This window comes from Petaurus breviceps, unplaced genomic scaffold (assembly GCF_028583685.1).
Source record: "Petaurus breviceps papuanus isolate PSGF00001 unplaced genomic scaffold, PetGlider_PUasm1.0 98, whole genome shotgun sequence".
NCBI lineage: Eukaryota > Metazoa > Chordata > Mammalia > Diprotodontia > Petauridae > Petaurus > Petaurus breviceps.
The window spans coordinates 63,830,789-63,844,101 of NW_027187460.1; the positions used below are offsets into that span (position 1 = coordinate 63,830,789).

Genomic DNA, 13,313 nt, shown 5'->3' on the forward strand with positions numbered 1-13,313 from the left:
TATGTAACAGAGCTAAAGTCATAGTAGTTACATTATTTTCCAAATAAACACACAAACTGCAAGTTATAACTGATGAGTGGTCAAGTCCGTGAACAGATCTTAACAAGCAAGTGCGGGCAGGCGAACATGTCATGAAGTCTAATTTATATCAGCAGGAATATGTACAAGTAATGATTTGTTTACAATATGACACTGAACAGTTACATGATACAATACTGCATCATCAAAATTTCAGTGCAGGAAAAAATACACAAATTTACAGTAAATTATTAGATTTAAGATGCATCACTTCTTTTTTTATTTATATTTTTTTTGAAATGATGCAAATTTCAAAAAAAAACATAAAGGGGTTTTAAAAAGTAGATTTGAGGGCAGCTAGGTGGTGCAGTGGATAGAGCACTGGCCCTGAAGTCAGGAACATTAGAGTTCAAATCTGACCTCTGACCAGACACAAAGTTGTGTTACCCTGGGCAAGTCACTTAACCCCAACTGCCTTACCCCCCCCAAAAAAAAATTAAAAAGCAGATTTCTAGGGGGAGCTGAGTAATTTTTTTATTTTTTGAAAACAGGGTAATAGGCCAAATAAATTGGAAGCCTCTGCCCTAGAGTTTTTGCTCATTCTTCTTAAAGTATCAATGATAAAAAGGTATGAGGCTTTGGGAGGTAGTTCATAAGTATTTTCTCTTTTTCATTTATTAATCTCAAACAGCGCTCTCTGAACATGTCTAGGTCTAATTTTGGACTAATGTCACTAAATATCAATATATATGGTATCTTGGTTTACAGGGTCTTGCCAGGTTCCCCACAGAATTTCTTTATGCTCTACAACAGATCATCATGCATGAGATGCAATTACCTTAATATCAGTCTTTTTGCTTAAGCTTCTCCTAAGCATTTCAAGGAAAAGATGCCCAAGTATGCCATGAAATGATGTTTCTTGCTGTCTTTAGGCAACCTGAGCACATGGTAAAACCAATTTCACCAACTCTTTTGTTTACCTCTCCAAGAAAGCAAATAGTGTTATATATGACAAGTAAAAAATCTGAGTTTCTCAAATAGAAAACTTGTAAATAACTTACCCTAACGTATGTACCTCTCTCTTTGAAATGGCAGCACAGACCTATAACTGTCATATGTATACATTTGATAAGATTGTTAATTCAAGCAGTAATCTGCTTGAAAAAATAGGGGCAGAACCTAGTATATGAGAAAAAGCACTAGTAACCTGGGAAAAGTTGCATGAACTGGTACAGAATGAAGTAAGCAGAATTCAAAGAATAATTTATACAATACTGACAATATTGTAAAGAAAAACAATTTTTAAAAACTTAAGAACTCTGATCAGTGCAATGATCAAATATAATTTCAGAGGACTGGTAATAAAATATGGTACTCATCTCCTGACAGTAAAATGATGAACTCAACAAACAAAATGAGATACATGATTTCAGGTATCATTAACATGGGGATTTATTTTGCTTGAATATACCGATTGACTACAAAGGTTTTGTTTTTATTTTTCTGACTTGGCTGGGAGTTGGGGAGAGGGCATAGGGAAGGGAAGACGGGTTAGTAATAGAGTTGCAAAACTGAAAAGGAGAAGAAAAGAACAGAGGCTCAATGAAACATCTGAAAAAAAGCTTATTCAAGAAATGAAGAGAACATAAAGAAAGCAAGAAACAGACAAAGCAGAACAACTTTGAAAATAGCCTAATTAATTTGTTGTATTCTTAGAGAAAGAAGCAAGCTGTAAATGCTGCAGATTCACAGCTACACTCTTTTTTTCCTGCTCTGCATTATAGAAATTCTCATCTTAATTGCGGTCTTAGTTAAAAAGAAAAATGCTAGTACTCAGAGAACCTAGATTCAAATCTTGACTCTATCATTTAATACTTTTTAAGCCCTTGAACAAGTGACTTTAATGCCCTGGTCTTAAGTTAATGCATTTTTAAAATTAAATTATTTATCTGGATGATTTCTGAGATCACTTTACACTTTTAAATCCTATGATTCTACTGTATAATATAATGAGGAATGGACTGGTAGTCAGGGCATCTGGGTTCAAATCTTCACTTAGCCATTAACTAGTTGTGTAAAATCCCCCATACTATTTTCCTGGTATGTAAAATAAAAGATTCAGACTACATGACTTCTAAGATCCTTCCAGTTCTAAAATTTAATAAGTCTAATTATTACTGCATATTCTGCCTATCCAAAAAGCACAAAATTTCCAGAAGACATATGGAGTTTATGGATATATAAAAGATTTCATTATAAAACTTGAAACCACAACAGGAACTCTTAAACATATATAATAGAATGTAATGAAAGATTCAACCTGCATGAAATTACCAAAATTGACAAAAAGAATTAAAAGAATCTAACCATATTTCACAAAGAATTAGGGCAAAAACCCAGAAGGCATAGATCCTCTTTTCCTAATAAGATAAAAATAAGAAACACAAAAATTAAGCAATATGCCACATGACCTCTATAGGAATTACTTCAAGAAGCATCAAACAAACCTTTACGTAAGAAAAAAAAAACTACACAACAATTTTTTTTAAAAAAGAAAGATTTATTCTGACAATGGAATGGAATATTAATTTCCATGTATCAAAATTATAACAGTACATATGAAAACTAATACTAAATGACCATAAAAATGCACGTCTAATTATCTATGGAAGGAAATGAATTAAAATACCAAGAATATCAGAAAACTCTAACACATGTCATTACCTATTAAGCCATTCCCCAAACCAACCCCAAAGGTAAATCTGAGGTAACCGAGGACAGCCGGTCAAGGACCAGGTGGCTGTGAAGAGGCCTTTGTTTCTGTTGTTTGAGGAAAGGCAAACATTAAGAAAAGTAACTAGTACCTTTGCCACTGGAGCTCTCCATTGTGTACAAGTAATCCATGTAGAAAGCTCCAAACCTCTGCATTCCTGCTATCTCAGTATATGTCTCCTGCCAACAAAGCAAAGCAAACAGAACAAAACTTGAATAAGAAGAGAATCTTGAGATTACAAGAATCAGACCTATATCCTTACTTGAGCTGTGTATCAACTTAAAAGATTATCACAACAAAATAACAGAGGTTATCCAAAGAATTCACTTCTAAGGCAGGTATTGTAATTTCTATTATAGGCCCCACAAAGGGACATCTATAATTTTACTGGGCAATTTTACCACTTTATCAATAACTTCTAGTTAATGAATACCTTTCATGGAGAACATATTCCTTTCCTAACCTTTCTCAGCTACACAATGCTCTCTAATAACAAATACTCCCAAAAAAAGCTAGTTTGGTCTTAAATATTTCTATTCCTGCTTTATGAAAAAGTTTTAAGCTCACAGAAAAAAAATTTATATATATTTAGCAGTTTATGGTTTACAAGTGCTTTATATACAGTATCTCATTTGAATCTTACAACAGTCTTGGAAGTTAGGTAAAGCAGATATTATTATGACTTTACATACAGGAAAACTGATAAAATAGATTTTTGACCCATAATAGTCAGGTTTGTAAGGTTTTCTATCTGGTGACAAACTACAACCTAAGTTAACAGCAAAGCTCTGAATAATAAATCAAAGAGAAAAATGTAATGCCTGGGATTTCATTTATTTCATTTTATGTTACTTTATAATGTATAGTTAATTTCAAAAAGTCTTCAAAACCAAATACCAGAAACACCTCAAATATATATATATATATGTGTGTGTGTGTGCATGTATTCTTTTTAATTCCATTCTACATTTTATTGCAAATTTTTTAAACTAAATTTGCCTTCTCATTTATTAAATTTGTTTTTATGCAAACACATACAGGCTAACACAAGTAGGTTTCTTCAAAGTATTCAGCTATTTAAATTCAAGCAGAATATATTATTGACTAAATGACAGTTTTATCAATGAAAAATAAATCTACTGTTATTTAGTCACTACACACTATAACATTCAACAAACACTAGTTAAGATCATTCTGACATAATCACTAAGTCCAACCAAAAACAAGGTATGCAATTCAAGAAATAAATTTAAAGAAATAATCTTAAACTCCCTTTACTACCATTTTTTTGTAGATATTCCAAAGTCTCCCCAGTCTCAATCTCTGATACTGCTGCTTTTTCATTCCAGGCTCAAATTTCTAAATGCCTTCTATACACTATTTGCACACTTCTCTGGCACCTCTAATTTAGTAAGTCTAAAAATGAATTGCATCTCTCGCTCTAATACAGTATCTCTTCTGGCTTTCTAATTTCTGTTAATGGTGTCTCTACCATCCTAGTGACCCATACTTGAAATACTGTTATTACCTTAGATTCTTCCCCTTCTTTCATCCTATACAGCTAACGAGAGCTGTCTTATTGATTCTACCTCTATAATACATTTCACATACATTTCTTTCTCTATTCTCAATGCTTTTCATGACCTCTTCCTAAACTACTGTAGTAACTTCCTAACCTAACCTACTTACTTCTAATCTCACATGTCTCCAATCTAAGTTACACTGTTGGTCAGTTCCATTCACAACACTTTAATGCTCAAAAATCTTTGATAGCTCCCAATGTCTAACAAATAATTTCCAAACTTTTAGCATTTCATTCAAGACCTCCCAATACATAGCCTGATGCTATTTCTATTATTTGCAGTATTCCCCTTCACAGGCCCAATGCTCAAGTCATATGTAATATTCCCTAAATATGCTACAGACTTTGTGTATACTCATCTTTTAAAGTAATACTTTCCCAAATTCATCTCTTACTACTGAAATTCCACCCATCCTTAAAGTTCCAGCTTAAAGACCACCTTCTTTATGAAGTCTTTCCTGCCTATTCCTTGATGATCACTCTTTATGACCTAATACGTTAATTTCACTATTCTCTCTTTATGATAATTTTTATGTTCAATCTTCTCTAATATTTTGTACATGTTATTTGGTGACATGCTTTATCATTCCATTGTATAAAACTGTAAGCAAAAAAAAATTTATTCATCAAATCAGATGATGTGAGGTATTTATAACCTTTAAAACTATATTGATGTTAAGTAGTAATATATTTGTCTCTCCTATATGACATAAAAGTACCTTTACACCAAGCAGACTTAAATGTTTTTAAAATGAATATATTCCCCATAGTAACACTAAGAAAATTTTACACATTGTAGAAATTAGAAAATTTTTGACTGACAAAAAGGCTGGTATCCCTTAATCTAGCCAGATAATCACCTCCATTTCTTATGATATAAATGTTCAAAGACATTTTTTACTCACATGTCATTCTTACAAAATGTAAAAAGATCTACAGGAAGACCTCTACTATGCTGGGTAGATCTCTGCACATTATTTATGAGAGTACATAAACAAAAACTCCACAGCATAAGGGGCTGTGGTCTGCATGGATGGAAATAATACCAACATGAATGAAATTGCAGGTCCACTGCAATTCTGATTAAGAATAGTTCTAGGATCAAGACTAACAAAGGTGGTAGTCTTCCCCAACAAGACCAATGTAAGTGGCTCTATTTAACTTTACTACAATGGATTACCTTACTACAAATTAGAAAAATGGAAAGAATGGGGGGAAAAATAAAGCCTAGTAATAGGGAATATTGAAATAAATGAGATAGTGAAAGAACCTGAACCAGTCACTTCACTGAAATTGGGAACTCCCGAACAACAAAATTTCCTCTACTAATAGATTTGTATCTTCTTTTAACATACACTCTTTTTTAAAAAAAAAATAATTGGGGTTAAGTAACTTACACGGCCAGGTGTTTCTGGGTGGGTGCTAAGTATGTGAGCCCAGATTCGATCCCTAGGTCATCCCAACACTGGGACGAGTGCTCTTACTCGCTGTGCTACCTGGCCGCCCCTAACATACACTCTTAAGAGTTGCTTAGAGTACTGGGAAGTTAAATGACTTGCCCACAATCACAAAGCCAGTAGGTTTAAGAGGCTGACTTCAAGGTTAGTTCACTATCCATTATGCTACACTATCTGTCATTACCAAAAAAGTAAAAGAAATTCCATGATATTATATTTATGAGATGAAAGGAACTTAAGTAAAACTCCTTTATTCATTAGATGAGTAAACTGAGAATTTGAAATGTTAAGCAATTTGCTCAAGGTAATACTGTTAGATACTATTAAATACTAGTACTTAAGTCTTCTAAATTTCAATCCAGTGAGCTTTCCACCACATCCTGCTGAATCAATTGAGAGCATTTAATTTACATCAGCCAATAAAGAGCCCTCAAAAATGTATTACTACTAAACACAGCAAAAAACTATTTGAGGGGGTAAATGCTGAACATGAATACATAAACATGAAGAAAATTCTTAAAATATATTTCCATGATGTACAAACAAAACAAGGCACTCATGAAACAGCCTTTTTCAAAAAAGAATGGTTGGGGGGAGTAACAGGGCAAAATCTTTCTTCTGTATATTACTATAAATAAGGAGTACTCAACAAAAGACAACTGACAGCAAAGATAGCAATCAAGTATTCTCAGTGTGTATGTCAAACACACAGACTAGAATTTGGCTTTGAGGTTTGTTTTCTGACCTTATGATGAGCTGCATTCAAAATAAATTCTGCACGAATACCATTATTTTCTGGACTTCGGTAATCAAACAGTGAATTTGTAAGATATGTCAGACCTTTGGTACTCAGATTTTCACCACAAACGAAGAAACATGCTTCCTTAAAATGGAAAAAAAAAAATGAGGGGAAAGAAAGAAGTGTTATTAAGCAGTGACAGCAAGTAAGAGTTTTGCTTTCATCATTTATATAATATGAAGATACAGTTCATTGACTACTGAAAAACAGAACATGTTAATACAACAAAATTGAACAGCAATATATTATCCAAATTGGTTTTTCATGAGGCTGCCATTACACAAAATTCCTAGTGAATTTTAACAGAAACAAAACTGCTACATTGGAAAATATCTGGAGTTATCCAAGTATTCCGTTTTATTTTTTTTTTTACATATCAGTAAGTTTCCAACAAACAACCCTTGCATGGTACATTCCCATAAAAAAAAGTTAAAAGTACATGTCACTTCCCATTTTTGTAATTTATTATTTGTTTTGTTCACTTTTTAAGTGCCCTTGAGCAGTAATATTTCTTCCCCACAACAATGAAAAGACTTTTAAAAAAAAGTAAATCCCTATATAATCAATTCACAATTACATGTAAGGTTACTATATTTTACGTAATAAGTAATAAATCACATCTTTTCTTTAGCATCTTAAAAAGTATTTACTTACAGCATCATATCTATTCATATTCTCCTCAAAATCTTTAACACCCATAATTCCTTTAAGGCACATGGCTCTGCAACCGACAAAACCAATTTGGCAATCAAAAAAAGGATCTCCCATCATCAGGGCCTATGAAAAGAAAAAGTGGTACAATAAACACAAGAACCTGAAATAAAGATCAAGTGTAATAAGACTCTGATGAAGCCTTTTGGACTGTCTAAAAATCTGTGGCATCATGGTTTTTTCTACTGTAATGTTATACAACACAGTAAAGCCTTTTAAAAAGGAAGTATTTCAATGATATCTTTTGTTTAATAAAAGAGGAATGCTAAACCAATGACATAAATGGCATTTTAAAATATGCAACTGGTGAAAAATATTTATTGCACATCAATTTTCCAGAACTATTACTATAAAATTAAACACATACATTTATAATGGAAAATTACCTCAACCGTGGTTCCTTCTTGCTCCCAGCATATTACTTCTTTTGATTTTACTTTCTGAGGGCTATAATAACTACTCTCAGCTTGCATTTCAGTGAGCTATGAAACAATATGATAAACAAATTAAATAAGCCAAAATTAGCACTAAAGAGCAGTAATCTGTCATTACTATACTAAATTGGTGACGACAAATCAAACTTTACTATTGGTCAAAATGTATTATGGTACAGGAGGCAGGTGCAATAAAAACAGCTGTAACATATTATCCACATTAGAACATAAGACCCTGTCGCTGAATATGCCTATTTAACTTCATGTATGGCATATGACTTGACCACCACAGTATTTTTATTTAGTTTCCTGTTATAATAACACTGCTTTAAAAGGTGCAATAGTTGTGCAGCTGCAACAGAAATGTTAATAGCAAATGAGCATCTATAATGAGCTTTAAAATCTGCAAAATACTACATCAATTCACATAGTTATAACCTAAATTGGGCTTAGTTGTGTTTAATCATTACCAAAATTTCTTCCTGTTATTTTCAAAAGAAAAAGTATTCATTGCCTTCTACATATGTTCAAGTAACCTTTGTCCTTGGAATCAGAAAATTCTTCAAACTTTAATACATTCAAATCAGTGATCACATCCAAGTAAAACAAAAACATAGTAATACTCAAAATGTCCTTTTAAACTCCAAGAGTTCAATTTTAGGCATGATCTTCTTAGTTTGGGAATTCTATTTCTTACTCTATCTTGTACCAAATCATTACTTCTTATGTAAAATGTTTTTGAAATCACAAGTTCTCATTCTTTTGCTATTTCAAACAGTGAAGTACACATGGTTGCTGCTTTAAACTAAAATTTTGTGAGCCAAATACTTAGGTAAAAATTGATTTTCTTAAACCTGATTGCTCTTCAGCTGTCTGCAATTATTGTAAAGGAAAAGCAATTAATTGATTAAAAGAATTCAAACATTACAAGAACAATTTTCAACATTATTAGAAAAATGTTACATTTAATTTGGCAAGATTTTTTTGCTGGGATGGTCTCAACTCATTCAGAATACTAAAGCAGAAATATGACCTTTTTTTTTTTGCCAAAATATGAACCACAAATTAATTCCATACATTTTTAGCATACAAGCCAAACAATGAATTCTAATGTTCTTCCCTCAACTATTAGAGTATTTCCCTTATACTTTATCGACATACATATTTCCCATGTAAATGTCCATCCTGACTCAATTACACACTATTATTTTCATCAGTAAAACTAACAGAAGCATTAGCATAAGGCTTCATTATTTTCATGTTTAAAACTATATAGTCACAAAAATGACCTGAAACGTGATACTTCCTTTACCAATCTAACTTTAATTTTCTTCATAAACTTAGGTTAATAGCTAGTACAAATGACTGGCTCATATTATATTCTGTTCATATAAAAATAGCAACATCATAGTAAAAAATGTCTACCAACAAGTTTTTGTTCTATTTGAAATAATACAAGGAAAGGAATATTTTAAACTCAATCATTTTAAAGATTACCTGTTACTTTAATTTTCCTAAATTCAACCTTTCAACTTCAATCATGGCACTAATTCATTTTAATAGAACACAAAATTTCCATAGCAAATTAAGTTTTCAGTATTCTCCATGAAATTTAAAAGCAGACTTACCAAGGAAAATTTTTACCAAGTGATATAAACTTTGTTGAATTTTGTCTAAAATCATCTTATACAGAATCTACTAATTCAGCAAAGTACAATGATCCTAACCAAACCAGAAAAATCATTAAATTATGTCAACATGAAAAATCTCTTTTATACTGGGTGCTTTGAAATAACAACTCTGTTTGGATTCATTACTATGTCAATCAAATAAATGAATTCCAGGAACTGCCAAGTCACTCTATCAGTAAAAACTAACTCCACAGATACTCCTTAGTAAAAAGAAATTTATCTTACCATGGATAAGTAAAAACCCATCTGCACCCTCTACAGAATGGAATCCTTTACTCATACTGTTTTAGAACAACCAAATTCACACCCATCATACAAACTGTTTTATCTCACAATGTAATCATTATATGGGGGAATAGGGGAGGGTCGAGAGTGAGACAGAATGATCTGACTTATAATGAATCAAATCTATGCAACACCAACCCTTATCATAACTAAATTATATTATAATTTCCTTAATGGTCACAACTTTAGTAATGAGAAAAAAGTAATGTTAAGTCATTTGACCATATAGCAAGCATCAATAAAAGCAACTATAATTCTATTATAGTATAATGCTGATTCCCCTCCAGAAGGAATTGAAGTTATTTTCTCTTTTTGTCTTATAAAAGAGCATAGACTGATTAATTTCAATAACTAAACTTTATATTTTAAAAGAAAACTTACCTTGAAAGTCACCGTGGCCTTGGTACAATAAAATCCTATAGAAACAATTGGATCCTTTAAAGCCTGAGACTTCTGCTGATGCAGAGCCGATATTGTATCATTTCCAAGATAGTCATCCTCTCCATCATCATAACTCACAATGGCAGGAACAAACGACCAAGCCCAGGATACCCATCCTTGGGACTGTTCATCATCTTGTTGAGAATAAAACTCTTGAGCTTTATACTGGGTAGGATATTGTATATCTATGCCAGTTTCACCTTCACCACCTAACAACACAAAATACAAATGGGCAATGCTATCAGGTTTATCTGGGGAAAAGTAAACAAGAAGAAAAAGATCCAATTACCAGATTCTCCCCTTCCTATTTCTGACAATTGGAAATCAATCTATATTTCTGTATTTGTGAGTATCCACAGATAAATAGATGGATATTCACAGAAAAGTAGATAATATCAGAGTATATATCATTAAAGTTGCTGTGCAAAAAGAGAGCAAGTTTACAGGAAAGGATTGTATCATACCACCTTTGTGTTTTGCCACTTCCTACCTTACCCATTCGAGGCCTGATACAACACACTGAGCATGGAACAGATCTTCAATAAAGTCTCAATTGTTAATTGATAGAAATGTGCATCTATATGAATTGCTTCTTCAAGAAAAATAGACACATAAAAGTCTCTCGGATTAATTTTGAAACAAACTGTTTTACAACAAATGATCAAATACACTCAAAGTATGTGTTCACAGGATAAGAGTGGAAATGACCTTGAACAACAATCAAGCTTAATAAGCAAAGCCACTTGAGAAATGAAAGGAAAAACATTATAATGCAGGCAATCCTCAAAATCCTAAAAATAATTTATTAAACACATATAAAAAAGTATATTTTGTTCAAAATCTAACCTATAATAATGGTGTTATCTGATCTTTGCCACAAACAAATACAACATACCAATGACTGTTGCTGACATAAAAAGAACCTAACGAGCACAAAGATTTTCTTTGGTCACATAAATATTAATATAAAATTGCTAAATTCTCTAAACTATTGAATCAGTTTCCCTCCTTTCTGGAAATAAATCCCACTGGTTTCTGTTACAAAGATACATACTATCATGATCAAAGAATACTACAATATTATACTCTGACATGCTTCAAAGTACAGTGAGAGTTTGATGGGGATTCAAACAAATCTGAACTCATAAGACAACTCAATGAATAACTCCTACCCCCTAGCACACACCTGAGTGTTCCGTTCTTTCCTCTATCTGGTAAATCTACTGGAGTTTCACTAATAATCCATTTCCTTTAGACAGATAAGAATCCATTTTTGGGAGGTGGAGTCAAGATTGTAGAGTAAAAGCAGGAACTTGCTTCAACTCCTGCTCCAACCACCTCCAATACCAGTAAAAAAAAAAATGACTCTAAACAAATTTTACAGCTACAGAACCCACAAAGTGACAGAGAGAAGCAAATCTCCTGTTGAAGTGATCCTGGCAGGCCAACAGGAAGGGTCTATCACACTGGACTGGGGGCTGAGCAATCCCATGTTACCAGCACAAGTCCAAACCCGGGATGGCCCCCAGGAGTGGAAGCACAGACACAGCTGGAGCAGACTTCAGGAGAATGAATCACCAGCACCTGTAGCAGTTTTCAGACTTCTCAACCCATAAATGCCAAAGAGAAAGTAAAAGGTCAGTGGGAAACTCTGCTGGAACTGGATGGAGAAGAGCATGGTCCAGCCTCTGCCCCCAGGTCAAGAGCTGGGGGAAGTGTGGAGGCTGCAGCTGCTGCCACATGGCTGCCTATGGTACTCCTGGCCTGCAGATGATAGTGGGACCAAGTGCCCATTCAGAAAGCAATTGCTCTTGCTTTGACCTGCTTGAATCTGGGTCATAGTCTTGGGTGGTGGTCCTGGGGTGTGTAGTCAATGTGCCAAAGAATGTGGGGACTGTAGAGAGGGCACCCTCCTCATACCTCAGGCAACCATGAAAACCTCAGCTATTTCAGGAACAGCCCTCTCCACTCTGCAAGCAGAGTTCTACCATGGCAAAGAGCTCAAAAGTCAAGTAACTGGCTGGCAAAATGAGGAAGCAGAGGAAGCACAAAGAGACAACAGAATCATTTTGAGGGGACAAAAAAGTATCAAGGCATAGAATGGGAGGAAGACAATGAAGTCAGAACTCCTACATCAAAAGCTTCCAAGAAAAATATGAACTTTTCAGGCCATGGAGGAACTCAAAAAGGATTTTGAAAATCAAGGAAGAGAAGTGGGGGGAAAATTGGGAAGAGAAATAAAAATGATGCAAGAAAATCATGAAAAGTGAGTCAACAGCCTGTTAAAGGAGACCCAAAAAATACTGAAAAAAATAACACCTTAAAAAATAGACTAACTCATATGGCAAAAGAGGCCAAAAAAGGCAATGAGGAGAAGAATGCTTTAAAAAGCTGATTTTGCCAGATGGAAAATGAATTTTAAAAGCTCACTGAACAGAATAATTCCTTCAAAATTAGACTGGGCAAATGGAAGCTAATGACTTTATGAGAAATCAAGACACTATAAAACAGATCCAAACAAATGAAAAAATACAAGGCAATGAAAAATATCTCATTAGAAAAACCACTGACCTGGAAAAAAGATCCAGGAGAGATAATTTAAAAAATTATTGGACTACCTTAAAGTCATGATCAAAAAAAAAGCCTACACACCATCCTTCAAGAAATTCTCAAGGAAAATTGCCCTGATATTCTAGAACCAGAGGGCAAAATAGAAATTGAAAGAATTCATCAATGGGGGGTTGGAGTCAAGATGGCAGAGTAGAAGCAGGACCTCCACTGGGCTCCAGCTTCCACCTTCCCCAATCCATGTAAAAGGGGACTCTAAACAAACTTTGGAGCTGCATAACCCACAAAATGACACAGAGAAGCTAACCTCCCGCTGAGGACAGCCCAGCAGGCTGGCAGGAATTGGCCAGCACAGTGCTCTGGTAGCTGAGCCCAGCCCCACCCGGAGGTTTTGGCCCCAAGGAGGGCCTGACCAGCCGCTGCTGGCCAGAGGGACTCCAGATCAGCAGCAGCTGTGGCAGTTTCCAGATTTATCAACACATAGATGCAAATGACAAAGTGAGAGGTCAGTGCAGTCTGGACTTTGGGACCCAGTAAATGGGAGTGTGTGGCTT

At 34.0% G+C, this 13,313-nt stretch overlaps 1 protein-coding gene across 10 annotated transcripts in view; it reads right to left on the bottom strand.

The window, feature by feature from the left end:
- VPS13B (vacuolar protein sorting 13 homolog B) overlaps positions 1 to 13,313 on the bottom strand; it is a 1,080,499-nt gene that overhangs the window by 948,516 nt on the left and 118,670 nt on the right. For all 10 annotated transcript variants that reach the window (XR_011167006.1, XM_069081095.1, XM_069081089.1 and 7 more), the window contains exons 8-12: positions 10,132 to 10,400; positions 7,727 to 7,822; positions 7,284 to 7,406; positions 6,576 to 6,713; positions 2,883 to 2,970 (exon numbers count right to left, since the gene is read on the bottom strand). Coding sequence is in view for 9 of the 10 variants with exons in the window: in XM_069081095.1 (XP_068937196.1) it covers positions 2,883 to 2,970; positions 6,576 to 6,713; positions 7,284 to 7,406; positions 7,727 to 7,822; positions 10,132 to 10,400 (714 nt within the window). In the remaining variant the exon portion in view is untranslated. The remainder of the gene's footprint in view (positions 1 to 2,882; positions 2,971 to 6,575; positions 6,714 to 7,283; positions 7,407 to 7,726; positions 7,823 to 10,131; positions 10,401 to 13,313) is intronic.